This window comes from Doryrhamphus excisus, linkage group LG23 (genome assembly GCF_037039965.1).
Source record: "Doryrhamphus excisus strain RoL-2023G ecotype Guam linkage group LG23, RoL_Dexc_Guam_v1.1, whole genome shotgun sequence".
NCBI classification, from domain to species: Eukaryota; Metazoa; Chordata; class Actinopteri; order Syngnathiformes; family Syngnathidae; genus Doryrhamphus; species Doryrhamphus excisus.
Window position 1 is genome coordinate 3,714,060 of NC_136379.1, and position 27,780 is coordinate 3,741,839.

General features: G+C 45.3%; 1 protein-coding gene and 4 non-coding genes across 5 annotated transcripts in view; 1 reads left to right on the forward strand and 4 right to left on the reverse strand.

Moving 5' to 3' along the window:
* Positions 1-5,560: 5,560 nt before the first annotated feature.
* LOC144894922 (U2 spliceosomal RNA) lies at positions 5,561-5,746 on the reverse strand. The gene has a single exon (XR_013625474.1). It is a non-coding gene; the product is annotated as a U2 spliceosomal RNA (small nuclear RNA).
* A 2,256-nt stretch (positions 5,747-8,002) lies between these two features.
* The window catches only part of LOC131129485 (uncharacterized), a 73,700-nt gene continuing 53,922 nt past the window's right edge, over positions 8,003-27,780 (reverse strand). Inside the window, exons 2-3 of the mRNA XM_078788621.1 lie at positions 8,195-8,341; positions 8,003-8,095 (exon numbers count right to left, since the gene is read on the reverse strand). Coding sequence (XP_078644747.1) covers positions 8,283-8,341 — 59 coding nt within the window. The 3' untranslated portion in view covers positions 8,003-8,095; positions 8,195-8,282. The remainder of the gene's footprint in view (positions 8,096-8,194; positions 8,342-27,780) is intronic.
* On the forward strand, positions 10,971-11,042 carry trnap-agg (transfer RNA proline (anticodon AGG)). The gene has a single exon. It is a non-coding gene; the product is annotated as a tRNA-Pro (tRNA).
* Positions 21,108-21,181, reverse strand: trnan-guu (transfer RNA asparagine (anticodon GUU)). Its single transcript has one exon. It is a non-coding gene; the product is annotated as a tRNA-Asn (tRNA).
* On the reverse strand, positions 21,880-21,953 carry trnan-guu (transfer RNA asparagine (anticodon GUU)). Its single transcript has one exon. It is a non-coding gene; the product is annotated as a tRNA-Asn (tRNA).

Genomic DNA, 27,780 nt, shown 5'->3' on the forward strand with positions numbered 1-27,780 from the left:
CACCACATGTGATCTTTCTAAGTGCTGAACTAGTGTTATTGATTTGTACACACTGGTGTCTATTACCTAAATAACTTTCCAACCAAGAATGAGCAACCCCTCGTATTCCATACATCTCTAATTTCTTCAATAACTGTCTGTGATCTATGGTATCAAAAGCCTTCTGCAGATCAATATACAGACCAATAGAACACTCACCATTTTCATTTGCATTTGATAATTCTTCTACCATTTGCATTACTGCAAATGCAGTAGTTCTACCTTCTCTGAATCCGTATTGATTTTCGCTTAATAATTTATTTTTATGAATGAAGAGATTTAATTGTTTCACAAACAATTTCTCTAAAATTTTTGAAAATTGTGGCAAAAGTGATATTGGTCTGTAATTTTCCATACAGTGTTTGTCACCATTTTTATAAATTGGGATCACTTTTGCTAACTTCATGTTGTCAGGAAAGGTCCCTTTTTGAAAAGACAGATTACAAACATAGGTCAAAGGTCTGACAATATAATCAATAACATCTTTAATAATTACTGTATCAATGGAATGGATGTCGAGTGATCTCTTATTTTTTAATTTTCTTACAATTTCAATAATGTCAGTTTCATGTACCCCACTTAGAAACATAGAACTAACACTAGTGTTGATCAAATTTTTAAACATATTTTTGTTGTCATCAGATACAGTAATCTGTTTTGCCAAAGAAGCTCCAACATCTACAAAGTAGTCATTGAACTCGTCAACAATATTTTTTAAATCATTCACTCTATCATTAACTTTATTTATAAAAAAATCAGGAAGTTCTGAATTATTATTTTTATTCTGAATGATAGAATTGATTACCTTCCAAGTTTTTTGTATATTATTTTTACTGTCCTCCAACATTTTACTGTAGTATTCCTTTTTTTGAGTTCTCATAATAGTAGTTAGTTTGTTCTTATAACGCTTATATTTTTCCTCACTATCACTAGTTCTCTGCTGTAAAAACTTTTTGTACAGTTGATTTTTCTTATTGCATGCCTTTTGCAGACCTTTTGTAATCCATGGTTTACCTTCATATTGATCTTTCACCCTACACATTTTTATAGGACAATGCTTATTATATAATTTCAAGAATACAGACAAAAATGCATCATATGCTAAATCTGGATCATCGACATAAACCTCATCCCAATTACAATTCCTAAGATCCTTCTTTAAGGCTTCAGTTCTTTCTGGTGTTTTTAATCTCCTTAATTTGCAGGGAAGTTTATTTTTATCAGTCGGACATTTAGCAATTAAATTATGCACAACTACAAAAACAGGAAGGTGGTCACTGACATCACTTATGAGCAAACCACTTGTTACTTGTTGATGAGTATTTGTAAAGATATTGTCTATAAGTGTTGCACTCTCTTTAGTTATTCGACTCGGTTTATCAATTAGGGGCCAAATACCTAAACTGAACATTGTGTTGCAAAATTCTGTTGTCATTTTATGTTCATTCCATTTCATTAAATCAATATTGAAATCACCACAAACAAAAACTTGTTTCTTATCACATACCTTACCTAAAATGTCAACCATGGAATTAACAAAGGAATCAATACAAGAGCCAGGTGTCCTATATATGCAACTCACAATAATACTTTTCAGATTCGTGGAATGAATTTCAATTGTCAGACTCTCCATGATATCATCCACAACCGTACTGTCAACCACTCTACACTGAAAGTCTTTCTGTACAAAGAGAGCCACTCCACCACCCCTTTTAGTTTTGCGGTTTACACTAAAATGATTGTATCCCTCTAATATGAAATTGGAGCCCTTTTCATTTGTCAGCCAGGTTTCACTGATGGCAATGACTTGAAAACTATGTTTTAATGATTGCAAATTTTCTTTGATTTGATCAAAATTTGCATAGAGGCTTCGACTATTTAAGTGTATAATTGAAAATCCATCCAGACCGAGTTCATTAAACAGATTTTCCGTGTAATATTTGGACCCAGGGTTCCAATCTTTATAAAAATTTGCATCTGGATCAATGTCATTCTCAAAGCTAAATGATTTATGTTCATCTGGCTTCAAAAAACTTAAGTGTGACTCCTCATATATTCTATTGAGACAGGGCTCAGCTAAATAGTTTTCATTCTCATAGAAATCATCATACTCCTGTTCTAAAGGAAAATATATTTTTTTATCTGTCATATCCCAAGTGAAAAAAGCAAATATCCACAAAAAACAGCAAAACAAAATCACAAATTTTGTACAATGTACAAAATATAATACAACTGCTCTCTATAGAGCACATGATATAACTCAAAGTAAAAAGCAACAAATTCTGTTTTCATACTTCGCACTAACTCTTTATCTTGCTTCTTTGTTCTAATAAACCAAACAAACATTTTCCAATCCTCTAAGTGTGCCATTTGCTAACCAAGCTGCACCTATTGTCACTTGTATTGTTCCAGATCTCTCAGATTCCTCACTGCAATCACCTTTGCCTGCTCTGGTGGTCCGTTTAACTTGATAAATGTTTTCCCATTTCTTGTCCATGTTGCTTGAATTTTATTTTGTTTTCTGAGTATGCGGCTATGTCTAGCTATTTCAGCATTTTTCTTTGTCAAATGCTCATTTATGTACACCCCTGTGCCCTTTAGTTTTTTTGCCTGCCGTAGTAGTTTAATCTTATACTTTCTGTTGGTAAGCTGAACAACAATGGTTGGTTTGGCATTTTTATCCTTACGTGGAAGGCTGTGGCAGGCTGAGATGTTCTCACTGTCCAGATCAATGTTCTTACTGCTCAAAAATTTAACAACTTGTGTCTCTAGTGTGAGCAGTTCTCCAGGTGGTGCATCCTCACCTTGCTGGTCGCTGGCTGCAGCCCTGGCATAGCTGCGATGGCTTGTATCCAGCCCAGTGATAATTAGATCATTTCCCCTGGAGTACTGCTCCAAGTCATCAATCCTTTCTTCAAGCAGATGGATCTTCTGGTCTTTAAGTTTGATTGTGGCCTTCAGCTCACGGACTTCTTCCACTAGGCCCATCAGACTGGCTTGCTGCTTAACCACTTTGCTGATCTCCTCAGACATGAAATTGAGCGTTTTTTTAATCTCTTCCAGCTCTTCTGCCAACTTTTTAGTTGTTGTCGCCATGTTTTCAACCTCTTTTACAAAAGGTATGCTCCAGGAAGCTTGAAGTTCTGTTGCTGGTCACTGTGTGCTCTCAGGCCTCTTTCAAAATTCACGGTCAAAAAACACCAGAACTCGTCAAATATCCTCAAAAAGTGAACCAAAAGAATACTTTATCACCAACAATGCTTTCATAGCACATGGATGGCACCAGTATTTTGGTGATTTTAAACAGATTTGCAAAGAGACTCTGACACAGGAAAATTAGTGGCAGCCATCTTGGAATTCAGTCCAGTCAGAAGGAGGCTGGACAAACTGTCTCTCATCTGGCCTGGGAATGCCTCGGGTAGTTCTACATTTCAACAGAATAATATTTGATATTGTGCATTTCGATGTCCGTGTACACTTCATTTTGTCATATAAAACATTGTGTTGCATGTTGCCATGGGTTACCATCAATTACTGAGAATAATGTGTTGTCATCTGTCTGTTTTGACAGTACTCGTGCCAGGACCCCTGTGTGTCCCGGGATGACTTGTATTCCCAAAGCTACGTGCTGGCCGAGACCTTCATGGGTTTCGCTCCCAGACGTGTCAGAGGCAAACGGCTGATTGCGGAACAGTTGAAAAAAAGCTAACCACCATCAGCCAACTTAAGGAAGCCTTGGCAGAGGCGAAACAACGGGTTGACGCAGCGGAGGGTGAACAACGATTGAACCTAAATGGTGAGATATTTCATATTTCATTGATGACAAGTTATATATTGTGTTGATGTTGCAATATTGTCATGTTTATGCGTAACATTATGTATGATTCTGATTATATATTGTAGTTGTTAATGCAGTGGATGTTATATTGTTTCACCGCTAGATGTCACTCATGTGTTATTTCTTCTAAACAGACACCCGTAACTGTGCGACACAAACCGACGACGAAAATCCAACCGGAAGACAGGATAAACGTCCAGAAAAACCACATCCGAAAAAAAGAAAAAAACACAAATAAACATCCCCCCTTCCACAAACATGTTAGGTTAATTGGCGACTCCAAATTGTCCATAGGTATGAATGTGAGTGTGAACGGTTGTTTGTCTATATTATTAATAAATTGTTGTTGTTATGTTGCGTGCTTTGGATTGTTGAATGTTTGTATGTTTTATGTAATTAAACATTTTTTGTTTTGTTCGTACACGACTTTGTTTAAATCTTTTTAGCTTTCATCCATCATCTGGTATTCCACAACATGTTGGTTAATTTGACAAAGCCAGTCTTTATTCATTTTGACACACGTGATAAGGTTTAAGTAGACTTTACAAAACAAAACACACCAACAAATACATTGCTCAGACATGTCACTTTGCATATGAACTTCACCCATGAAGTACTCATGGGTGTTAAAAAACACTGAGAGAACCTGAATATGCCCATTTGCTGGAAAGGGATGATGTGGCACGCCATTAAACTTTGAGGTTTGGATTCTGGCGAAGCCTTGCACGCCAAGCGTAACTTTAGACGTGAATAAGTTGGCTCCACGTGGTCAGATCTTCATCATACTTGGTACATGTGATCATGGCCCCACCCCAAAGGTCCCCGTAGGTCACTTCCTAATTTTGTCGCAGCGCCACCTATTGGCGACAGGCTGAAGCGTTGTGATCTATATGAGGCCTTTTCTGGCCGGAGATTCATCAGATTGACATCAAGGTCAAAAGGTCACTGCCTGACAGACTGGTGAAGCCTGTTGATGGACCATGATGCAAGAAAAGTGCACATGGTGGGCGTGGCCTGGCGGCGAATGCTCAGACCTCGCCATTGACCCTCAAAGGGTCATAATTCGCCCGCAGAAGGTCGCTTGTGGTTGAAAACTTATACGGGGGGTCAGAATCCAGGCCTGAGCGTCCTGGTGGGGCTTCCATATGAAACCAAGCCAAATTGACTCACTAGCGCCACCTAGAAGTTTTAAAATAATTATCCCTCGCCTCCCATTGTATGGATCGTCATGATTTTCGGAGGAGACATCACTCATGATAGGACGCACCTAACGCTTCGGAACCCATTTTCAAAAACCAGCGCCACCAACTGGTGAAAATGTATATGTGCCGTAACTTCCTTATGCATGGTCGGATCGTCTCAAAATTGGTTCCGTCACCCTCCACTCTGTGACTCTGTGTGTAAATAGACTGTATAGCGCCACCAACTGGTGGAAATGTATATCTACCGTAACTTCCTCCCACATGGTCCGATCTGCCCCGAATTTTTTTCTGGTGGTTTGGGGTACTCTCTGGTCTATGACTGTGTGTGTACATAGACTATATAGCGCCACCAACTGGTGAAAGTGTATATCTGCCGTAACTTCCTGATGCATGGTTGGATCGTCTTGAATTTTTTTTTTTGGTAGGTTGGGTCAACCTCTGGTCTGTTATGCTGTGTATACATAGACTGTATAGCGCCACCAACTGGTGGAAATGTATATCTGCCGTAACTTCCTTATGCATGGTCGGATCGTGCAAGCCCCAATCACAGCTCCCTGTTCCAAAAAGCAATTTAATATTTACTATCCCCTGTTGGGGGACGTATCAGATATTAAACTGATAAGAACAGATACTACACTTGATCTTAACCAAAAGGCCGAGGAGCGATACCACTTGGCACTCATGGGGAAGGAGGGCACTTCTGGCATGACAGCTAAAGGACCGGTTGCACGCACTGATTCACGATGACCTTGCACGTCAACACGTGTCAGGGTTAAACATATTGGCCTCTCATGTTACATGGTGTGACTAGGGACGTGGAGTCAGTACTCCAGTCTCCCCATTGCATGTCTGCAGCAACTGCACATAGCCACTTGCTACCGCTGCCTTTGCTCAGAATGAAGTCACAAGAGTGCTACACAGACTGACTCCTTGAGATAACCAGAGTACTGTCTGAATTTGGACACAGGTCCAGTGGGTGGGCTTGTTGTGGGCGACCTGATGAGACCACCACTTAGCATGTGGCATATGCAAGAGACTCGTTGGAGAGAAAAAACATCAAAGGAGTCGCTGAAACACAGGCAAAGCACTGCTGGGATTTGAACCAAGGATCTCATGTTTACGAGACAGGCACTTTGACCAACTAAGCAACAGCGTCGGAGAAGGCGTGGCTTCAGTGTTAGGCAAACCACTGCATAACGGAAACCACACGAGTGGCCAGACTTTCAGCAGGACTGGTGAAATCATGCCAGTCTAAGCGGACAGAACTGACGATCATTCTCCTCCTTGGTCTTAGCTGTGTCGAGGATGAGGATATTGTTGCAGGCACTGAAACCACAGCGGCCACATCCTTCCTATAAGCCCCTTCATGCAGGCCAGTGATGCACCTGATCAGTCATCCGGGAAATATGGATTGTGTGTCCAAACTGGGGACAGATGCTCGTGTACACACCTTCAGAGATCAAGCACATATCCTTGTTCCCATTTGTCACCTTGATTTTTATGTAAAAGAAGGAATTGAAAGGCCATGTTTCCACCTGGGGACCGTCTGCGTGTGAGGCAAATGTGATAACCACTACACTATGGGCTTTTAAGAGGACTGGTGGAGTCACAAAGCAGTTGCCAAACAATGAAACACGACAGTGTGTCCAAAGTGAGGGCAGATTGACAGTTGTCCAAATTGAAAAAGATGCCCTCACAAACGTCACACAACCTGAGACCTGATTATCTCCAAAATTCTGTCAAAAGTGGCATTCTCAGCCACAGCGTGTTCCAGCCGACAACCTCAATGAGACGCCGTCGAACGCTCGGCCGTACTGACTCGCCCCAGAACAACAAGCCCTTTGATAGCTCAGTTGGAAGAGTGGAGGACCGTAGTGGTTCACGCTGGCATCCTTAGGTCGCTGGTTCAAGTTCGTCTCGAACGACAAGCTGTTTGCTTATGTAATGTCTGCCAGGAAAGAATGGCAATATCGTCTTGTCTGAAGGACCTTTGCTTCCCTGTCGATGGAGTTGGACTTGATTCTTTGTTACACAGTCTAAAATTGGCAAACTGAGAAATTCTGATTGTGTGACCAATGCAGTCTATCTATTTTAATACATTTCATCTCAACTCATGTTAAAAAGGACAGAGCCATTTCCGTTAGAGCACAAGACCCCTGGATTGTACCCAAAAATACTTCGCTCATCAAAGAGTAAAGCTGGTGTCCTGGTTTGCAATGCCTCGATTGTTACGCCAGAATGTGTGTCAGGTTCAAACTCCTGTGACACTTGTAAAAACACTTAAATACAGAAGAGACAGACAACAATATTCAAAGTTTCTTGCAGCGAGGAGAGTGAAACCACATACCCAGTGACATGCCGCTCCACTGAGTATGCCATTCATGCTCCTCTCTTTTTATTTCCTTTGGAGGTCCCTAACACATGGTCGTGCAACTCTAAGGGGAGGGGGAAGCAAGCAGTTGCACGAGCTGTACTTGTTGTCTATGTGTCTGTGTGTATGTGAGAGCAATTACTTTTTGTGCATGTGTTCTTATCTTGGCACATTTTGCATGATGAAACTTCTTCAAGGTTGCTGCTGGCATTCCCAGGCACCTGCAAGATTAGTGGTGTTGGGAGTAGCTGGTCAGCGTCTTGGAATGCTGCTTCGAAACACTCAAGACTATTGTCTATTGTCCAAGCAAACGGATATAAGGGTGATAACTTAACACTATAATAATTGAATTTACTTCTTATTCTAACAATGTGCAAGTCGCATCCAAAACAAAGGGCATGCTGGAAGCATAGCATGCGTTAGTTGGCTTCAACTGAACAGAAGTTCCTGGGGCGTGAGTCTTTGTGGCGCAGTCGGTCAGCAAGCTCGGCTGTTAACCGGGAGGCTGGTGGTTCGAGCCCAGCCGGGGTCGTTCTCTGGATGAATCAATGTCACTGTTCATTTATGTTTGCGCTCCACTCTTGCACAGCACTTGTGTGGTTCCTGAAGGAAACTCACAGCATCCCTGTACTTCGAGGCAAGCTTCTGGTGGGAGAGATCAAGACAGAATATGCCCAAAATTTATTCCTGACACCACAAACCTAATACAGACGTCCGGGCTTATCACACTTCCTGTCATCCTACCATTTAAGCGGGTCTTAAAACGGCACAGCTGCGGCATCGGCCGGCCAATAAGAAGTTGCCACCGCCCTGGACAGCGGCAGATGTTTTCCTAACGCAGAAGGGCCCCCAAATCCTCCTGTAGGTGGATGCCGCTGGTGACCTCCTGACCTGTAAACAAATTGCAAGAGATATCTCCCCCTATCCCGTAACTCATGGGGGTATGTGTCTGCTTTGCACAGACACTCTTTGTTCCATATCTGTGTGTAACTAAACCAGTAAACGTGTTATAATAAAGTAATCAGTCTAATGTGTTGTGGCACGGGACAACCTACCACCCGGAGCTGTATTATTGGGTATGAATGTGCAGCACTCACCTCCGATCATAGTGCACACACCACCCTTTTCTGCTTATAGCATGTCAACTGCCATGCAAGTCTGGAAGGCCATCAGAGAAGTAGCTAACTGCTACACTAACTGCTCTGAACGCTTCTTCAGTTTGATTAGAGAGATGCTGAACATTATAATGCAGACATTTAATCACTTCCGTATTATGGTTAATGGAAATCCAAGGGATGACGGAAGCAAAACTGGATTTAACCTGATCTATAATTTTATACTCCTCTGGGACGCCACGAGGTATACCTATGGCGTCAATGTATGTCAGGTTGGGGCCGTCTAACCAGGGTGAGGTTGACACACCTCGCCTGGTCCTCAGGGCGTCCGGTGGCATGAGGTGAGACCCTACGGAAGTAGCACTATGCACTAAGCACTCCACATCTACTGACAATACTGTCATTGGAAGAAGGACAGAAATTGGGGCACAAACACCAGTCATGTTCATGGCCAGTAACCTATCACTCACGCCGGGTCCACCGCACCACCACCAGAGGTCAGCCCTGAGGATCGGCCAGAAGAAGGCATTTATCTGTAAGGTAGAATTACACCAAGAGCTATTAATGCTGGGTTGTACAAATCGGGAACCTGTGGAAACGGTAATGCACATAAATTTACCTTTCGCCACTGTGCTGCTGAATATGGGCTTAACTTTGACCTCTGTAACCGCGGGGTGCGATATGGCGAATGGCCTACAATTAGCCGAGGCTGCTTCTGGAGCAGTGGAGGTATTCATCAGGGACACTCGGCGGAAATCACAGCGGGAACTATTTGCAATAAGGGGCGTGCTCCCAGGCACGCTTAACAGTCTGTTTTCCTTGTTTTAGCTTGTTCCACCATCAAAAGCCAATTGTTAAACTGTCCCGAAATACCTGTCAAGAGGACAAACAAGGTGTCCACCAGGTCCCCACTTATCGCCCTCAGACCCCAGCATACCGATTGAGTCTGCTTCGGGGTACATAAAATAAAAAAACATAAAATATTGCAATGGTCTCCCGTGGCCGATTAGCTCAGTTGGTCAGAGCGTGGTGCTAATAACGCCAAGGTCATGGGTTTAACCCCCGTACTGGCCACTCTTCTTTATGTGCTCCAGGAACAACAAAAGCCCACGGCGGCAACTTAACGGCCCCCATAACCAACATCACACCACCCACCCACCTGTGAAACACCCTCGACGAGACTGGGGAAAGGTAAAGAAAACAGCATGTCAAAGCAGAGCGGCAACAAACCTCTTGGTCACCAAGACTGCAAGGAGCAGAGCAATGGGGGCAGTGGACCCCATTATCCTCTTCAGACCACGAGTGCAGAGAATGCGTACCGTGAAGGAACAACAAAAGCACCCCAAGGAAAACAGCATGACGGCGACAAAAGCCCAGGCCCAAACCCCCCCAGGCCCCATAACAAACAGCGCACAACCCAGTCAACTGCGAAGTCAACCCCCACCAAGGCCGCCAACCGACCGGGGAAAGGTAAAGAAAACAGCATGGCAAAGCAGAGCAGCGGCAAACCTCTCACCCACCGTGACTGCATGATCAATGGGGGCAGGTGACCTCATTGTCCGAGAACCAAAATTTCGACCACGAGCACAGAGAATGCGGTCTGTTAAGGATGAGTTAGTTGATTTGAGCTGAAAACATTTGATGCAATGGTGTCCTGTGGTCGGTTAGCTCAGTTGGTCAGAGCGTGGTGCTAATAACGCCAAGGTCACGGGTTCAACCCCCATACTGGCCACTCTTCTTTATGTGCTCCAGGAACAACAAAAGCCCACAGCGACAACCACCTGTCAAACACCCTCGACAAGACCGCAGAACGACGACGGAGAGGTAAAGAAAACAGCATGTAAAAGCAGAGCTGCAACAAACCTCTTGGTCACCAAGACTGCAAGGAGCAGATCAAAGGGGGCAGTGGACCCCATTATCCTCTACCCTCTTACATCACGAGTGCAGAGAATGCGGACCGTGAAGGAACAAAAAGCCCTCCACCAGTTAGTGTATGATTACTTATTTACTTGTTGATTTGAGTACAAATACAAATCAGTGGTAACCGTGGATCAGGATGAGTTCCCCAAATGATGCAAATGTCTGTGACAGCTGATGTCAAGGATCAGCTGGTAAAAAAGGTAATGTAAAAAACAGCATGGCAAAGCAGAGCGGCGGCAAACCTCTCGCCCACCATGACTGCATGAAGTAGATCAATGGGAGTGGGCGGCTCCATTGTCAAGACTGCAAGGAGCAGATCAATGGGGGAAGTAGACCCCATTATTCTCCACCCAAAATGTAGACCACGGGTGCAGAGAATGCGGATCGTGAAGGAACAAAAAAGCCCCTATCAACAAACCCCGGCCCTCACTTGCCAGTGCGGCGTTGTCTGGGAAATATGGACCACAGCTATTTGTCCAAACAGGGGCTTGTTGGTCTAGTGGTATGATTCTCGCCTAGGGTGTGAGAGGTCCCGAGTTTAATTCTCGGACAAGCCCTCCCTGCCCTTGAACTTCTTTTCTACACAATTCCCAGAACAATACCATCAGTGAAGTTATATCAACTCTAATGTAATCTGACAGGATGTACTTCAGGATCCGGCGCTGTCTGTACCCTTGAAGGTTCCATGGTCTAATGGTTAGATCCCTGGACTTTGAATCCAGTGAACTAAGTTCAAGTCTTGGTGGAACCGACTTACGCTGCAGCAATCAACTGTGTTGTCCTTTACCAGTTTGTGTATATTTACTTGTTTATTTGAGTTCAAATACAAATCAGAGGTAAACGTGGACCAGGATGAGTTCCCCAAATGACATGACTGTCTGTGACAGCTGATGTCAAGGATCAGCTGGCAACATGTGCATGTGAGGAAGACACTTGGTTTGTGAGCGGGGCTACACAAGTCATTCCAGTTTCATTTAAAAGCCAGGCACCTCACTCATTTCCATAAAGTACCAAGGGATTGTCCTGTTGCCCTTGTATTTTGAAGGCAAAAAAGAGGCGTTTGCAAGTAGACCTCAGACCCTATCACTGGTCACCTGAAAAGGGACTTGAATCCCGGACACTCGGATCAAAAATCTAACCTTCAGGTGACTGGCTCAACCTTTGTCTTGTCTGACCATGAAGTCTTTCATCCAGAAGATATTTGGCTTGTCCATGTGGGCAGTTAAGACCTCAGTCGATCTTGGAGGTGTCGATTCCGGGACCTGCCTCTTTCTTTCCACTTCCTCTTCCTCATCCAGTCGCCCCCATCCACCGCGGCTGAAGCACTGGCAATACAGCCTGGACAACAGTGTCAGCGTGAGCCCAGAGAGGGTTACCTGAATCCCTCTTTGACAGACCCCTCTTGAAATTGACTTTTAATGACTGAAGTGTGTGTGAGGGTTGCCTTGCTTTTATGCTTTTAAGGACGTTCTTTTTTGTTGGCAGGTGCAGAGGGCCCAGAGCGGCAGCGGTTTCCCTGTGTCCCTTTTTTTCCACTTTTGGTTTGCTGAGTCACGGTGCAGTGTGGTTTGGATCCCTCCCTTTATGTTACCGCTGTCGTGGTAAGCCCCAGCCCATGCCTCTTTTCTTTTTGATAACTCCTCCCATCAACACTCTCTTTGTATTATTCATGGTTTGTGGCTCATTTTAAGAGAATCATTTAATAAAATAACTACTTTTATAATTGTAAATCACGATCTTGTTCTGTGGGATTTTTGGGATTAATGTAGAGTTTGTGATTGATCCAACCTGTTACATCCAGGGGTGAAAGTCCCCAGGTAAAGTTGTCAGCAAACTACCTACCCCACTCGCTTTGCCACACATGCAATGACACCACAGCGGCCACCTCCTTCCTCTGAGCCCCTCCATGCAGGCCAGTGATGCACCCAATCAGTCATCTGGGAAATATGTATTGTGTGTCCAAACTGGGACAGATGCTCGTGTATACACCTTCAGAGATCAAGCACATGTCCTTGTTCCCATGTTTTTGGAAAAGTAGGAATTGAACGGCCGTGTTTCCACCCAGTTTTGAACCGGGGATCTTTTACATGTGAATGGGGATCAATGGGGAATGGGCTGTTAAGAGGACTGGCGAGGTCACAAAGCAGTTGCCAAACAATGAATCACGACGATGTGTCCAAAGTGGGGGCAGATTGAAAATTGTCCAAATTGACAAAGATTTCTCCTTTGGAGGGAAAATTGTAGTTCATTGAACATGTTCCAGAAATAATGGGCTTTTCTTCAACAAAACAAGAAATCACAATTGGAAATGAGGCTTGAAGGGTTTAAAAGCTAGCTGTGAAAAAAGCACCTGAGCCAACTGAGTCAGCTGTGTTGTACAATCTGACAGTCCTTCGCTGCTAAATCATTCCAGTCGTGGATAATGGACCGTCCCAGGAAAATGCCGGCTGTGGGATTTTTACCAGTGCCTCCCTAGCAAAAGCCTTAATCTGGCGCATTGGACCGATTGATTGAAACCATCCTCTGCTGTGACTGCCATGTCACCCTGCTAATTTATGACAGTATGAAAGTAGAGACCTTGTTTCCACCTAGTTTTGAACTGAGGACCTTTCACAAGTTTGGGGCATGATTCTCGCTTTGGGTTGGAGAGGTCCTAGGTTCAATTCCCGCACGAGCCCTTTCAGACCTTGTTTTTATCTTTTTTTTTTAACACAATTCTCAAAACAGCAGGATCAGTGAAGTTCTATCAACTCAGACAGTGTGTACTTCAGGACCCGACACTTTGAATAGCACTCTGGACTAGTGTTTTGACATTCATGAACTAACCGGTTCATTCATTAACTGGGAACTGAGAACTAAGTCACAGTCACAGCTGGGAGTCGTACCCCCCCAGTTACATGGGGAGGAGCGCAGTAAAAAAAACAAAAAAATCCAATGACACAGAAACACGTGAATTTCCCCTGCCTTGGAGAGCGACACCAGCAGTGGTGTTAATGAGGAGGAGAGTCAGTCACAGTCCTTCACAAAATGAGCCAAACAAAGAAACAAAGCAGCATTTGGATGCACTTTTCTCTCTCAGCAGACAGTAAGGCGAAATGCAATATTTGTCATTTAAAAAAATCTTTTAAGTCAGGCTCTACAAATTTGTAGTACAAATTTGTATTTGTACAAACCCCTGAAAACTCAACATCCAACAGTAAAAGTGGCAGAGGTGAGAAGAGAGCCAGATGACTCACATAATGGTGACAACGAAGTGCCTGTAATTGGTTGTGCCGGCAGTGAGGGGTTTCCTTGCAGATGCCCCTTTGTCCTCAGTATTCCTCTGGCTTGGCCACCCTTCAATTTTAACCACACCTTAGACACTCAGTTCTGGGGGGGGGTCTGGGAAGGCATGGGACCCACCATTGCTCAGCTTCCCTCCATTTTTATTTACTCCAGATGAAACACACACACACATACACCACACACAGGTCAGCCCTTTGGTGCAGGCCTATTTTTAATTGCACAATCTACACAATACCATTGTTACACACACAGGCGTGGTGCCTTCTGCCTACCCCCGTGATTGGCCCGCTGGCTGTTGGGGCATGGCAGCTTGCTCAGGGTGCCCTGGGCTGCAGGATGTTTTGTCTGGTCTGCCTAGCCTTCCTGGAGGTCCCGCTGGAACCAGCTGACACTAGGGGTTGCCCTTGGGGTGCGGTTGCCGCTACCTCCCTTGGTCTGTCATGGGTCGCCAGCACCTCCTTGCTCTTATAAGTGATTGTGGGCCTCACTGGGCAATACTACCTGCTCTCCTCCAGGCTGTGCTGTAAGAGCTGCAATAAGAGGTGGTATTCCGACAACCCGCTCTGGCTGGAAAAGCTTCCCAAGAGGTTTACCAATTCTGTTACAGAAGGCCATCTGTAAGTCAGTACTGGATGAGTTGAGACGGACTGGAAAATCACCCACAGACATGGCAAATCAGATCAACGAGATGTTGCATCTCAAGTATGAGCGTGCCAACCTGGCCTATCTCCTGTGCTGTCAGAATATGATGGATGGTGAGGCAGGAACTTATGGCGGCCAAAAGACCATCACTCAGTTCCTTCGGCAGGAGAGAAAACTGGAGCCTTTTGGGGGCTACAGTGATACTGATGGCTGGAACGGGGTCTCTGTGTCTGCCCACTACCTCACCGACTGCTTGCTGCTCCGGAACCAGAAGGACACCATTCAGCGGATGCTGCAGGGTACCTTTGGACAGGCTCTCCGCTCAGACCACACCCGGAAAGTGGCCAAGAAAGTCACCTTTCATCTGGTGTCATGTCGTCATACGCTGTGATTAATGAGAACTGGATGATCCTGTCCTGGGTCATGGTGCAGTCTGAGACGGACAAAACCCTGCGGCCGAGTCTCTCAAACCGTTACAGCAGGACTGGCAATTAGAAAGCCCAGTTTCAGTGGGTTGACAGGTGAGACTTCATCAATTTAACCAGAAATGTTTAATCAAAAATTATTAAGTGTCATTATTTCATATGTTATTTGTGTTTCTCAGAGATTGCTGTGCACCGTTCAGGGTTGCAGAGTCTTCTGCAGAGGAACATCTCAACTGGGATGCATGGCAAACAACTGACACAATTGTTACTGAGGTCACATCTGGGAACCTGTTGAATACATGTGCATCAAGAACCTCCTACAACAACAGTATAGTCATCAAGCTGGACTTGTTCCACTGTATGCGACGGCTTCTTCGTGAGTGTGCCTCAGAACATCACCCGCTATACAGCACCTTTGCACAGTTCCTATCGGCTGCCTTCTCTGTGGTGGACCAGGAAGACCTGCAGAGACTCCAGGATGCATACGTCTTCTGTGGCATCCAGCCTGCAAATCCCACCAAGCAGCATATTCGTGAGCACTGCAGGATAAAGATTCCTCCGCCCGGGACGCTTATTCAGAGAGTAGAAGGGGTGTTGAAGCACTTTCTGTTAGAATAAAATGTAGATACAAGTATTATTTTGTTAGTTATCACACTTATATCCATTTGCTTAGACAATAGAAAGTGTTTGAATGTGCTGAAGAAGGAATGTTCCCGTGACCTTGATCAGAGATCCCCAGCAACCCCCAGGTCCTGGAGGTGCCTGGATGCACCAACAGCGACTCTGCAGATGCTCATGTTAATCCTGCAAGAATGTGTCAAGATAAGAACTCATAAAACATTAAAAGTAGTTGCTCTCACATACACACACACACATAGACAAACAAATACAGCTCGTGCAACTGTCTTCTCCACCCCCCCTTAGAGTTGCACGACCATGTAGTAGGGACCCCCGAAAGAGAATAAAAAGAGAGGAGTGTGAACTGCATATTCAGAGTGGAGCGGCATGTCACTGGGTATGTGGTTTCACTCTCCTCGCTGTGAGTAACTTTGGATATTGTTGTCTGTCACTTCTGTATTTCTGTATTAAAGTGTTTTTACAAGTGTCACAGGAGTTTGAACCTGACACTTTCACCTGACCACAGATCCGAATGGCATCCCTCTATATAAGCCCTCCATGCTAAAGAGATAGCGGATCCAACGTTTCCACATTCTGCGCGGTTGCCTCAGTGATCCTGAGGTGGAAGGGGGCATACTGTACCGCCATGGAGGAACGATGCAGTTAAACCATGTGCCAGGTGAGCGTGCAGCAGTCCCTGTCTGGATCCCCATCAGAGGCACGTCGCAGCAGGAGGGCTACCACTTCCACCAGGCCAAATGGGTGACCGGCACGCAGGTGTCCCCAGAGCTGTTCCAGGACCAGGCCATGACAGGAGTGTGTCGCTGGAACTATCAGCGTCTGCTGGACCTGAAACTGCCAGGCGTTTGTCTCCCGCCTGTTTTCGACCCTGCACTGATGTGCTCCCTGAATGCTGTTTCCAGACGGTCTTTGGCGAAGAAAAGTTTGTCCAGGTTTGGCCTGGAGTACAGGGAGCCAGAGTGTTGTTCGGTCCCTTTAGACTGGGACAAACATAAACCAAGAAGTAGAAGAAGAGGAAGAGGGAGAAATCTCCTCCACCCCCTGTCCGAAAGTGGCGGTTCTGCAGGATGCAGCTAAAGCAGGGTCCGAACAGCCCCCACATCCACACTGGCTTTCCAGGGCAAGCAGGGAAGTACATCTACTGCCCTGCCAAAGTCTTCTATATCTATAGAGAGCACGGGATGGAAAGAGAGATGAGCTTGAGGGAGTTCCAGGCCTCTCCTTTTTATGAAAAGGAGAAACAACGGCACCAAAATAAATGAACATTTTTTTTTTCATTATTCATAGCTTGTGATTAGTATTCATTTTTTTTATCTCTAAGAGTGTTTTTGAGTGTGGCATGGCTACCTGATAAATATTCTTTGTTACATTGCATTGATTTTGTGTTTTATTTCAAGCACTGCTATCAATATAAGCCTGATATGAATAGTTTGTGTAATCATATAGGGATTAATTGGAAAAAAATGATATTGTGGAGAAGAAAATGGTGACTTGACTGATGCTTAGACGGGATTCGAACACCTGACTTCATTTCTCCGAAGTCTCTCTGCTTCTCTGACGTCTGTCTCGCATCCTGATTGGCTGGCAGCAAACGTCAACAACGCGGCCGCCGCGAGCTAAGCAGGTCTTTTCTCGGGGAACACAAGGAGCGAGAGGTTCAGTCATCACAGGGAACTTTGGAAGTGTAGTTATCTTAAGTCAGGTTTGCTTTGGTGAACTTCAGAGGCATCATGACCAGTCTGCATCAAAACATTATCATTATCTGAAATCCTGTGGCAGGTTTCTGGCATTGATTCTTAATTCAGTTGCCATCCCTGATAGATGGTAATGGTAATGGTAATCATTCCCGCGTGGCAGGCGAGTCTCTTTGCTTGTCTGACGTCTGTGTCGCATCCTGATTGGCTGGCAGCAAATGTCAACAGCACGCGCGCGGCCCCCGCTTGGCTAGTGAGAATTCTACCACTGAACCACCAATGCCACGTGGGGACACACTGTAAGAAAAACAAAATTCAACTGTCAAGTGGATGAGCCTCTGCAAAGTGGTGCTGAATGACAAAACATCACAACGTCATACTCTTTGGATTCAAGCACCTTCTGGCGTAATGGGATCCACAACAATCATGTCAGTTGTGGATGCAACGTCAATTCGTTCTTGAAGGGCAAGTGACAAAAAGTAGTACATGGTTCAGAAATCAGCTGCCAAAGTTTCACTGACCAAGCACTGATAGGATTTGAACCCAAGATCTCCTGTTAACTAGACAGGAACTTTGACCAGCTTAGCCACAGTGCCCGCAATGCATCTGGCACCAACACAAAAACAATTCGCCAATGGGGAAAAATGTCTGTTACGGTTCAGGAGTCATTCTGAATACTGCCCTTTCGCAGGAAAAGAGCCTTTGTACTTTTTCAACATGAGCTCTAAAGAAAGGTATAAGCTGAGATATACTTCATTGGCCGGGAATCGGACCCGGGCCTCCCGCTTGGCAAGCGAGAATTCTACCAATGAACCACCAATGCCACGTTGGGAAACACTGTCGGAGAACAAATTAAATTGTCGAGTGATTGTGCCTCTGCAAAGTGGCGATGAATGACAAAACATCACAACACACACACGGGATGCCAGGGGAGGCCGAGTACTAACAGAGCTGAGCGAGAGGGCATAAGAAAAAAATTAGTGACCTTGTGGTGGTTACCCGACAGCACCAAGGATATGGTGCACGTCTGATGCGTAATGCATGCCAGGTGATGTTCATCTAGCGAGCAGACATTCTTGTGGGGGACAAGCTCAACAGTAGGAATGTTAAGAGAACTGACCAGTCCGCAAATCTCCTCCACCCCCTGTCCGAAAGTGGCGGTTCTGCAGGATGCAGCTAAAGCAGGGTCCGAACAGCCCCCACACCCACACTGGCTTTCCAGGGCAAGCAGGGAAGTACATCTACTGCCCTGCCAAAGTCTTCTATATCTATAGAGAGCATGGGATGGAAAGAGAGATGAGCTTGAGGGAGTTCCGGGCCTCTCCTTTTTATGAAAAGGAGAAACAACGGCACCAAAATAAATGAACATTTTTTTTCATTGTTCATAGCTTGTGATTAGTATTCATTTTTTTTATCTTTGAGAGTGTTTTTGAGTGTGGCATGGCTACCTGATAAATATTCTTTGTTACATTGCATTGATTTTGTGTTTTATTTCAAGCACTGCTATCAACATAAGCCTGATATGAATAGTTTGTGTAATCATATAGGGATTAATTGGAAAAAAATGATATTGTGGAGAAGAAAATGGTGACTTGACTGATGCTTAGACGGGATTCGAACACCTGACTTCATTTCTCCGAAGTCTCTCTGCTTCTCTGACGTCTGTCTCGCATCCTGATTGGCTGGCAGCAAACATCAACAACGCGGCCGCCGCGAGCTAAGCAGGTCTTTTCTCGGGGAACACAAGGAGCGAGAGGTTCAGTCATCACAGGGAACTTTGGAAGTGTAGTCATCTTAAGTCAGGTTTGCTTTGGTGAACTTCAGAGGCATCATGACCAGTCTGCATCAAAACATTATCTGAAATCCTGTGGCAGGTTTCTGGCATTGATTCTTAATTCAGTTGCCATCCCTGATAGATGGTAATGGTAATGGTAATCATGCCCGCGTGGCAGGCGAGTATCTTTGCTTGTCTGACGTCTGTGTCGCATCCTGATTGGCTGGCAGCAAATGTCAACAACACGCGCGCGGCCCCCGCTTGGCAAGTGAGAATTCTACCACTGAACCACCAATGCCACGTGGGGACACACTGTAAGAAAAACAAAATTCAACTGTCAAGTGGATGAGCCTCTGCAAAGTGGCGCTGAATGACAAAACATCACAACGTCATACTCTTTGGATTCAAGCACCTTCTGGCGTAATGGGATCCACAACAATCATGTCAGCTGTGGATGCAACGTCAATTCGTTCTTGAAGGGCAAGTGACAAAAAGTACTGCTAGGATTTGAACCCAAGATCTCCTGTTTACTAGACAGGAACTTTGACCAGCTTAGCCACAGTGCCCGCAATGCATCTGGCACCAACACAAAAACAATTCGCCAATGGGGAAAAATGTCTGTTACGGTTCAGGAGTCATTCTGAATACTGCCCTTTCGCAGGAAAAGAGCCTTTGTACTTTTTCAACATGAGCTATAAAGAAAGGTATAAGCTGAGATATACTTCATTGGCCGGGAATCGGACCCGGGCCTCCGCTTGGCAAGCGAGAATTCTACCAATGAACCACCAATGCCACGTTGGGAAACACTGTCGGAGAACAAATTAAATTGTCGAGTGATTGTGCCTCTGCAAAGTGGCGCTGAATGACAAAACATCACAACACACGCACGGGATGCCAGGGGAGGCCGAGTACTAACAGAGCTGAGCGAGAGGGCATAAGAAAAAAATTAGTGACCATGTGGTGGTTACCCGACAGCACCAAGGATATGGTGCACGTCTGATGCGTAATGCATGCCAGGTGATGTTCATCTAGCGAGCAGACATTCTTGTGGGGGACAAGCTCAACAGTAGGAATGTTAAGAGAACTGACCAGTCCGCTATCAATGAAGTTCTCGTCCGCCCCAGAGTCAATTAATGCTGTGGTAGGAGAAGCTTCCCCCGCCCAGGATATCGTACCTTCCACCTGAAATTGGAAAAGACCAATGGGGGCAGGTGACCCCATTGTCCGAGAACCAAAATTTTGCTGATGTCAAGGATTAGCTGGCAACATATGCATGGGAGGAAGACACATGGTTTGTGTGAGGGGCTACACAAGTCTTTCCACTTCTAGTTAAAAGCCAGGCACCTCACATCGTTTCCATAAAGTACCAAGGGATTGTCCAGTTGCCCTTGTATTTTGTGGGCAAAAAGGAGGCGTTTGCAAGTGGACCTCAGACCCTATCACTGGTCACCTGAACAGGGACTTGAATCCCGGACACTCAGATCAAAAGTCTAATGTTCAGGTGACTGGCTCAAACTTTGTCTTGTCTGACCACTCTTTTGTCCAGAAGATATTTGGCTAATGTGGTCTGTTTTCTTAAACCTGCAAATGTCCAAATACACAAGGGTATTGTCTTTGTAGGGAGCATTGTAGTACATGTGACATGTATACTACATATGACATCAGAAATGATGGGTATTTATTCAACAGAACAAGAACAACATTTCTTTTAAATAACAGCATAGGAGCTGCTGAAACACAGAGAAGGCACTGCTGGGATTTGAACCAAGGATCTCCTGTTTACTAGACATGTCTGTCAAAAAATCACAACACTATACAGAGTCTTCTCTTACGGGCCCCTGCTTACCAGTTGATGGGGTTTGACTTGATTCCTTTTAACATAAAAGCATTCCGTCATCTCTTAATCTATAATCCTGGCTGGCGCTTTTGCAAAAGCTAATATTTTCAAGCAGAGCTTCTGTGTTTCACCAGACCTGTGCAGAAACAAACTGAAATCTGTGACTTGATCAACCTAACTTCTGATCAAATGTGTTGGACCATGGAAGCTGTAATGTGCTTTTGAAAAGTCATTGACACACAGTTTGCCAATTGGGAACCGCACAAGTGCTGTGCAAGAGTGGAGCGCAAACACGAATGAACAGTGACTCTGATGCATTCAGAGAACGTCCCTGGGTGGGCTCGAACTACCAGCCTCCCGGTTAACAGCCGAGCGCGCTGACCGATTGCGCCACAGAGACTCACACCCTGCCAACTTCTGTTCAGTTGAAGCCATACTAACACATGCTATGCTTCCAGCATGCCCTTTGTTTTGGATGTGACTCGCACCTTCTGGTGTAACAATCGAGGCATTGCAAACCAGGACACCAGCTTTACTCTTTGATGAACGCAAAAGAAGAAGGGAAGATAAGGGATAGGGAGGAGAGGGGAAAGATGCGACCGCCTTTGCTGAGAGCCAGAGAAGAAGCTCTCCTCTCTGCAAGATCAAGTACAGTGTGCCAGAAGATTTTACCTTGTGAGTTGTCCTCATTCAACAAAGGCCGGGATAGCTCAGTTGGTAGAGCATCAGACTTTTAATCTGAGGGTCCAGGGTTCAAGTCCCTGTTCAGGTGGTGAAGGTAGGCCCCTTCCCCGAAATGTTAAACTTACTTCCTTTATCATCCTTCTGTGGTCAAGTAGGAGATGACCGTGCACACAAGGAATAACTTGTTCAAGTACACCTTTTTGAGCAAGCAACATTGCGATCTTCCAGGAGAGGGTGGACATGGTAAACGCCATTCTTAATAATTAAATTGAAGACACAGTACGAGACAGGCACTTTGACCAGCTTAGCCACAACGCCAGCTGTGCATCTGGCACCAACACAAAAACAGTTCGCCAATGGGGAAAAATGTTCATTCAAGGGAGGGAGTCCAAAGTCCAACACGTGTGAATTGAGAGTCCCTGGGTGGGCTCGAACCACCAACCTCTCAGTTAACAGCCAAACGCGCTGACCAATTGCGCGACAGAGACTACAACAGCACACAAGGAATAACTTGTTTAAGTAAACCTTTTCGACCTAGCACCTTTGCGATCTTCCAGGACTGTGGGTAAACACCATTCTCAATAATTAAATTGAAGATATGGCATATCGGCTCCTGAATCAACTTTGCTGCCGCCCTCAGTAACCTCCCAACCAAATTATAAATACCACATGGCTCATCGCTTTTAATGGAATGCAACAGTTTTCCTACCTCATCTGCACTTACCCTCTTAAATTGAAAACTACGCAGTTTATCCTACATTGTCTTGTTCTTTATAATATAATCTGACAGTCTACCATCAACATCTATCATCTGATCTCTAATCATCTTTATTGATGAAAAATTGAGAAATAATGCCAATTTGGACAATTGTCAATCTGCCCCCACTTTGGACACATCGTCGTGTTTCATTGTTTGGCAACTGCTTTGTGACTTCGCCTGTCCCCTTAAAAGCCCCTTCCTTCAGGTTTCCATAGTGTCGTGGTTGTCACGTTTGCCGAACACGCAAAAGGTCCCTAGTTGATTTCACAGCCGACCAAGTTAGGAATTGTGGTCATACAAGAAGGGGGTTTGTTTTTTTGTATTTCGAATAAAATGTTTTCTGCATTTTGAACAATTTTCCACAGGAAAGACATCTTTCAGATGTATCAACAAAAGAGTTGACCGCCCAATGCTGGGCTCGAACCCAGGTGCCTGAGAGTAAGAGTCTCATGCCCTATCGACTGAGCCAAACGGGCCTTTTTCAGGTGTAGATATAATTATTTGTTTTTCTTTTTTTATCGATGTGGCCACCTTGATGTTTGATCAATTCCACAGACAACCTTGTTTCTCAGGGAACAGAAGGAGCGAGACTTTCAGTCATCAGTAGTTCTACAAAAACTCCGACTCAGGCCACATCTTTGTACCCGATATTTCCAATTAATGATCACTCTGCAACTGCCCCTGAACAGACACCCATGTCCACCCTCTCTTGGGGAACATTTGACTCGACTCAATTAAATGACACACTCAAACCAAAAGACCATAGTTGGAATCCTCCCAACCCCGTTGGCACATCATGTCCCCACCCCGAGGTTATCAAACTGGCTCCCAAGGAAATGTTGGAACTTGGGAAAGCATTAAGAATGGCAAGAAGTAGGATTAAGAATCCTACTTGCCAAAAGCCTACCCTATGGTAGAATATAAGATATGCCTTTATTCGTCCCTCAGTGGGGAAATTTTACCAGTGCCTCCCTAGCAAAAGCCTTAATCTGGCGCATTGGACCGATTGATTGAAACCATCCTCTGCTGTGACTGCCATGTCACCCTGCTAATTTATGACAGTATGAAAGTAGAGACCTTGTTTCCACCTAGTTTTGAACTGAGGACCTTTCACAAGTTTGGGGCATGATTCTCGCTTTGGGTTGGAGAGGTCCTAGGTTCAATTCCCGCACGAGCCCTTTCAGACCTTGTTTTTATCTTTTTTTTTTAACACAATTCTCAAAACAGCAGGATCAGTGAAGTTCTATCAACTCAGACAGTGTGTACTTCAGGACCCGACACTTTGAATAGCACTCTGGACTAGTGTTTTGACATTCATGAACTAACCGGTTCATTCATTAACTGGGAACTGAGAACTAAGTCACAGTCACAGCTGGGAGTCGTACCCCCCCAGTTACATGGGGAGGAGCGCAGTAAAAAAAACAAAAAAATCCAATGACACAGAAACACGTGAATTTCCCCTGCCTTGGAGAGCGACACCAGCAGTGGTGTTAATGAGGAGGAGAGTCAGTCACAGTCCTTCACAAAATGAGCCAAACAAAGAAACAAAGCAGCATTTGGATGCACTTTTCTCTCTCAGCAGACAGTAAGGCGAAATGCAATATTTGTCATTTAAAAAAATCTTTTAAGTCAGGCTCTACAAATTTGTAGTACAAATTTGTATTTGTACAAACCCCTGAAAACTCAACATCCAACAGTAAAAGTGGCAGAGGTGAGAAGAGAGCCAGATGACTCACATAATGGTGACAACGAAGTGCCTGTAATTGGTTGTGCCGGCAGTGAGGGGTTTCCTTGCAGATGCCCCTTTGTCCTCAGTATTCCTCTGGCTTGGCCACCCTTCAATTTTAACCACACCTTAGACACTCAGTTCTGGGGGGGGGTCTGGGAAGGCATGGGACCCACCATTGCTCAGCTTCCCTCCATTTTTATTTACTCCAGATGAAACACACACACACATACACCACACACAGGTCAGCCCTTTGGTGCAGGCCTATTTTTAATTGCACAATCTACACAATACCATTGTTACACACACAGGCGTGGTGCCTTCTGCCTACCCCCGTGATTGGCCCGCTGGCTGTTGGGGCATGGCAGCTTGCTCAGGGTGCCCTGGGCTGCAGGATGTTTTGTCTGGTCTGCCTAGCCTTCCTGGAGGTCCCGCTGGAACCAGCTGACACTAGGGGTTGCCCTTGGGGTGCGGTTGCCGCTACCTCCCTTGGTCTGTCATGGGTCGCCAGCACCTCCTTGCTCTTATAAGTGATTGTGGGCCTCACTGGGCAATACTACCTGCTCTCCTCCAGGCTGTGCTGTAAGAGCTGCAATAAGAGGTGGTATTCCGACAACCCGCTCTGGCTGGAAAAGCTTCCCAAGAGGTTTACCAATTCTGTTACAGAAGGCCATCTGTAAGTCAGTACTGGATGAGTTGAGACGGACTGGAAAATCACCCACAGACATGGCAAATCAGATCAACGAGATGTTGCATCTCAAGTATGAGCGTGCCAACCTGGCCTATCTCCTGTGCTGTCAGAATATGATGGATGGTGAGGCAGGAACTTATGGCGGCCAAAAGACCATCACTCAGTTCCTTCGGCAGGAGAGAAAACTGGAGCCTTTTGGGGGCTACAGTGATACTGATGGCTGGAACGGGGTCTCTGTGTCTGCCCACTACCTCACCGACTGCTTGCTGCTCCGGAACCAGAAGGACACCATTCAGCGGATGCTGCAGGGTACCTTTGGACAGGCTCTCCGCTCAGACCACACCCGGAAAGTGGCCAAGAAAGTCACCTTTCATCTGGTGTCATGTCGTCATACGCTGTGATTAATGAGAACTGGATGATCCTGTCCTGGGTCATGGTGCAGTCTGAGACGGACAAAACCCTGCGGCCGAGTCTCTCAAACCGTTACAGCAGGACTGGCAATTAGAAAGCCCAGTTTCAGTGGGTTGACAGGTGAGACTTCATCAATTTAACCAGAAATGTTTAATCAAAAATTATTAAGTGTCATTATTTCATATGTTATTTGTGTTTCTCAGAGATTGCTGTGCACCGTTCAGGGTTGCAGAGTCTTCTGCAGAGGAACATCTCAACTGGGATGCATGGCAAACAACTGACACAATTGTTACTGAGGTCACATCTGGGAACCTGTTGAATACATGTGCATCAAGAACCTCCTACAACAACAGTATAGTCATCAAGCTGGACTTGTTCCACTGTATGCGACGGCTTCTTCGTGAGTGTGCCTCAGAACATCACCCGCTATACAGCACCTTTGCACAGTTCCTATCGGCTGCCTTCTCTGTGGTGGACCAGGAAGACCTGCAGAGACTCCAGGATGCATACGTCTTCTGTGGCATCCAGCCTGCAAATCCCACCAAGCAGCATATTCGTGAGCACTGCAGGATAAAGATTCCTCCGCCCGGGACGCTTATTCAGAGAGTAGAAGGGGTGTTGAAGCACTTTCTGTTAGAATAAAATGTAGATACAAGTATTATTTTGTTAGTTATCACACTTATATCCATTTGCTTAGACAATAGAAAGTGTTTGAATGTGCTGAAGAAGGAATGTTCCCGTGACCTTGATCAGAGATCCCCAGCAACCCCCAGGTCCTGGAGGTGCCTGGATGCACCAACAGCGACTCTGCAGATGCTCATGTTAATCCTGCAAGAATGTGTCAAGATAAGAACTCATAAAACATTAAAAGTAGTTGCTCTCACATACACACACACACATAGACAAACAAATACAGCTCGTGCAACTGTCTTCTCCACCCCCCCTTAGAGTTGCACGACCATGTAGTAGGGACCCCCGAAAGAGAATAAAAAGAGAGGAGTGTGAACTGCATATTCAGAGTGGAGCGGCATGTCACTGGGTATGTGGTTTCACTCTCCTCGCTGTGAGTAACTTTGGATATTGTTGTCTGTCACTTCTGTATTTCTGTATTAAAGTGTTTTTACAAGTGTCACAGGAGTTTGAACCTGACACTTTCACCTGACCACAGATCCGAATGGCATCCCTCTATATAAGCCCTCCATGCTAAAGAGATAGCGGATCCAACGTTTCCACATTCTGCGCGGTTGCCTCAGTGATCCTGAGGTGGAAGGGGGCATACTGTACCGCCATGGAGGAACGATGCAGTTAAACCATGTGCCAGGTGAGCGTGCAGCAGTCCCTGTCTGGATCCCCATCAGAGGCACGTCGCAGCAGGAGGGCTACCACTTCCACCAGGCCAAATGGGTGACCGGCACGCAGGTGTCCCCAGAGCTGTTCCAGGACCAGGCCATGACAGGAGTGTGTCGCTGGAACTATCAGCGTCTGCTGGACCTGAAACTGCCAGGCGTTTGTCTCCCGCCTGTTTTCGACCCTGCACTGATGTGCTCCCTGAATGCTGTTTCCAGACGGTCTTTGGCGAAGAAAAGTTTGTCCAGGTTTGGCCTGGAGTACAGGGAGCCAGAGTGTTGTTCGGTCCCTTTAGACTGGGACAAACATAAACCAAGAAGTAGAAGAAGAGGAAGAGGGAGAAATCTCCTCCACCCCCTGTCCGAAAGTGGCGGTTCTGCAGGATGCAGCTAAAGCAGGGTCCGAACAGCCCCCACATCCACACTGGCTTTCCAGGGCAAGCAGGGAAGTACATCTACTGCCCTGCCAAAGTCTTCTATATCTATAGAGAGCACGGGATGGAAAGAGAGATGAGCTTGAGGGAGTTCCAGGCCTCTCCTTTTTATGAAAAGGAGAAACAACGGCACCAAAATAAATGAACATTTTTTTTTTCATTATTCATAGCTTGTGATTAGTATTCATTTTTTTTATCTCTAAGAGTGTTTTTGAGTGTGGCATGGCTACCTGATAAATATTCTTTGTTACATTGCATTGATTTTGTGTTTTATTTCAAGCACTGCTATCAATATAAGCCTGATATGAATAGTTTGTGTAATCATATAGGGATTAATTGGAAAAAAATGATATTGTGGAGAAGAAAATGGTGACTTGACTGATGCTTAGACGGGATTCGAACACCTGACTTCATTTCTCCGAAGTCTCTCTGCTTCTCTGACGTCTGTCTCGCATCCTGATTGGCTGGCAGCAAACGTCAACAACGCGGCCGCCGCGAGCTAAGCAGGTCTTTTCTCGGGGAACACAAGGAGCGAGAGGTTCAGTCATCACAGGGAACTTTGGAAGTGTAGTTATCTTAAGTCAGGTTTGCTTTGGTGAACTTCAGAGGCATCATGACCAGTCTGCATCAAAACATTATCATTATCTGAAATCCTGTGGCAGGTTTCTGGCATTGATTCTTAATTCAGTTGCCATCCCTGATAGATGGTAATGGTAATGGTAATCATTCCCGCGTGGCAGGCGAGTCTCTTTGCTTGTCTGACGTCTGTGTCGCATCCTGATTGGCTGGCAGCAAATGTCAACAGCACGCGCGCGGCCCCCGCTTGGCTAGTGAGAATTCTACCACTGAACCACCAATGCCACGTGGGGACACACTGTAAGAAAAACAAAATTCAACTGTCAAGTGGATGAGCCTCTGCAAAGTGGTGCTGAATGACAAAACATCAC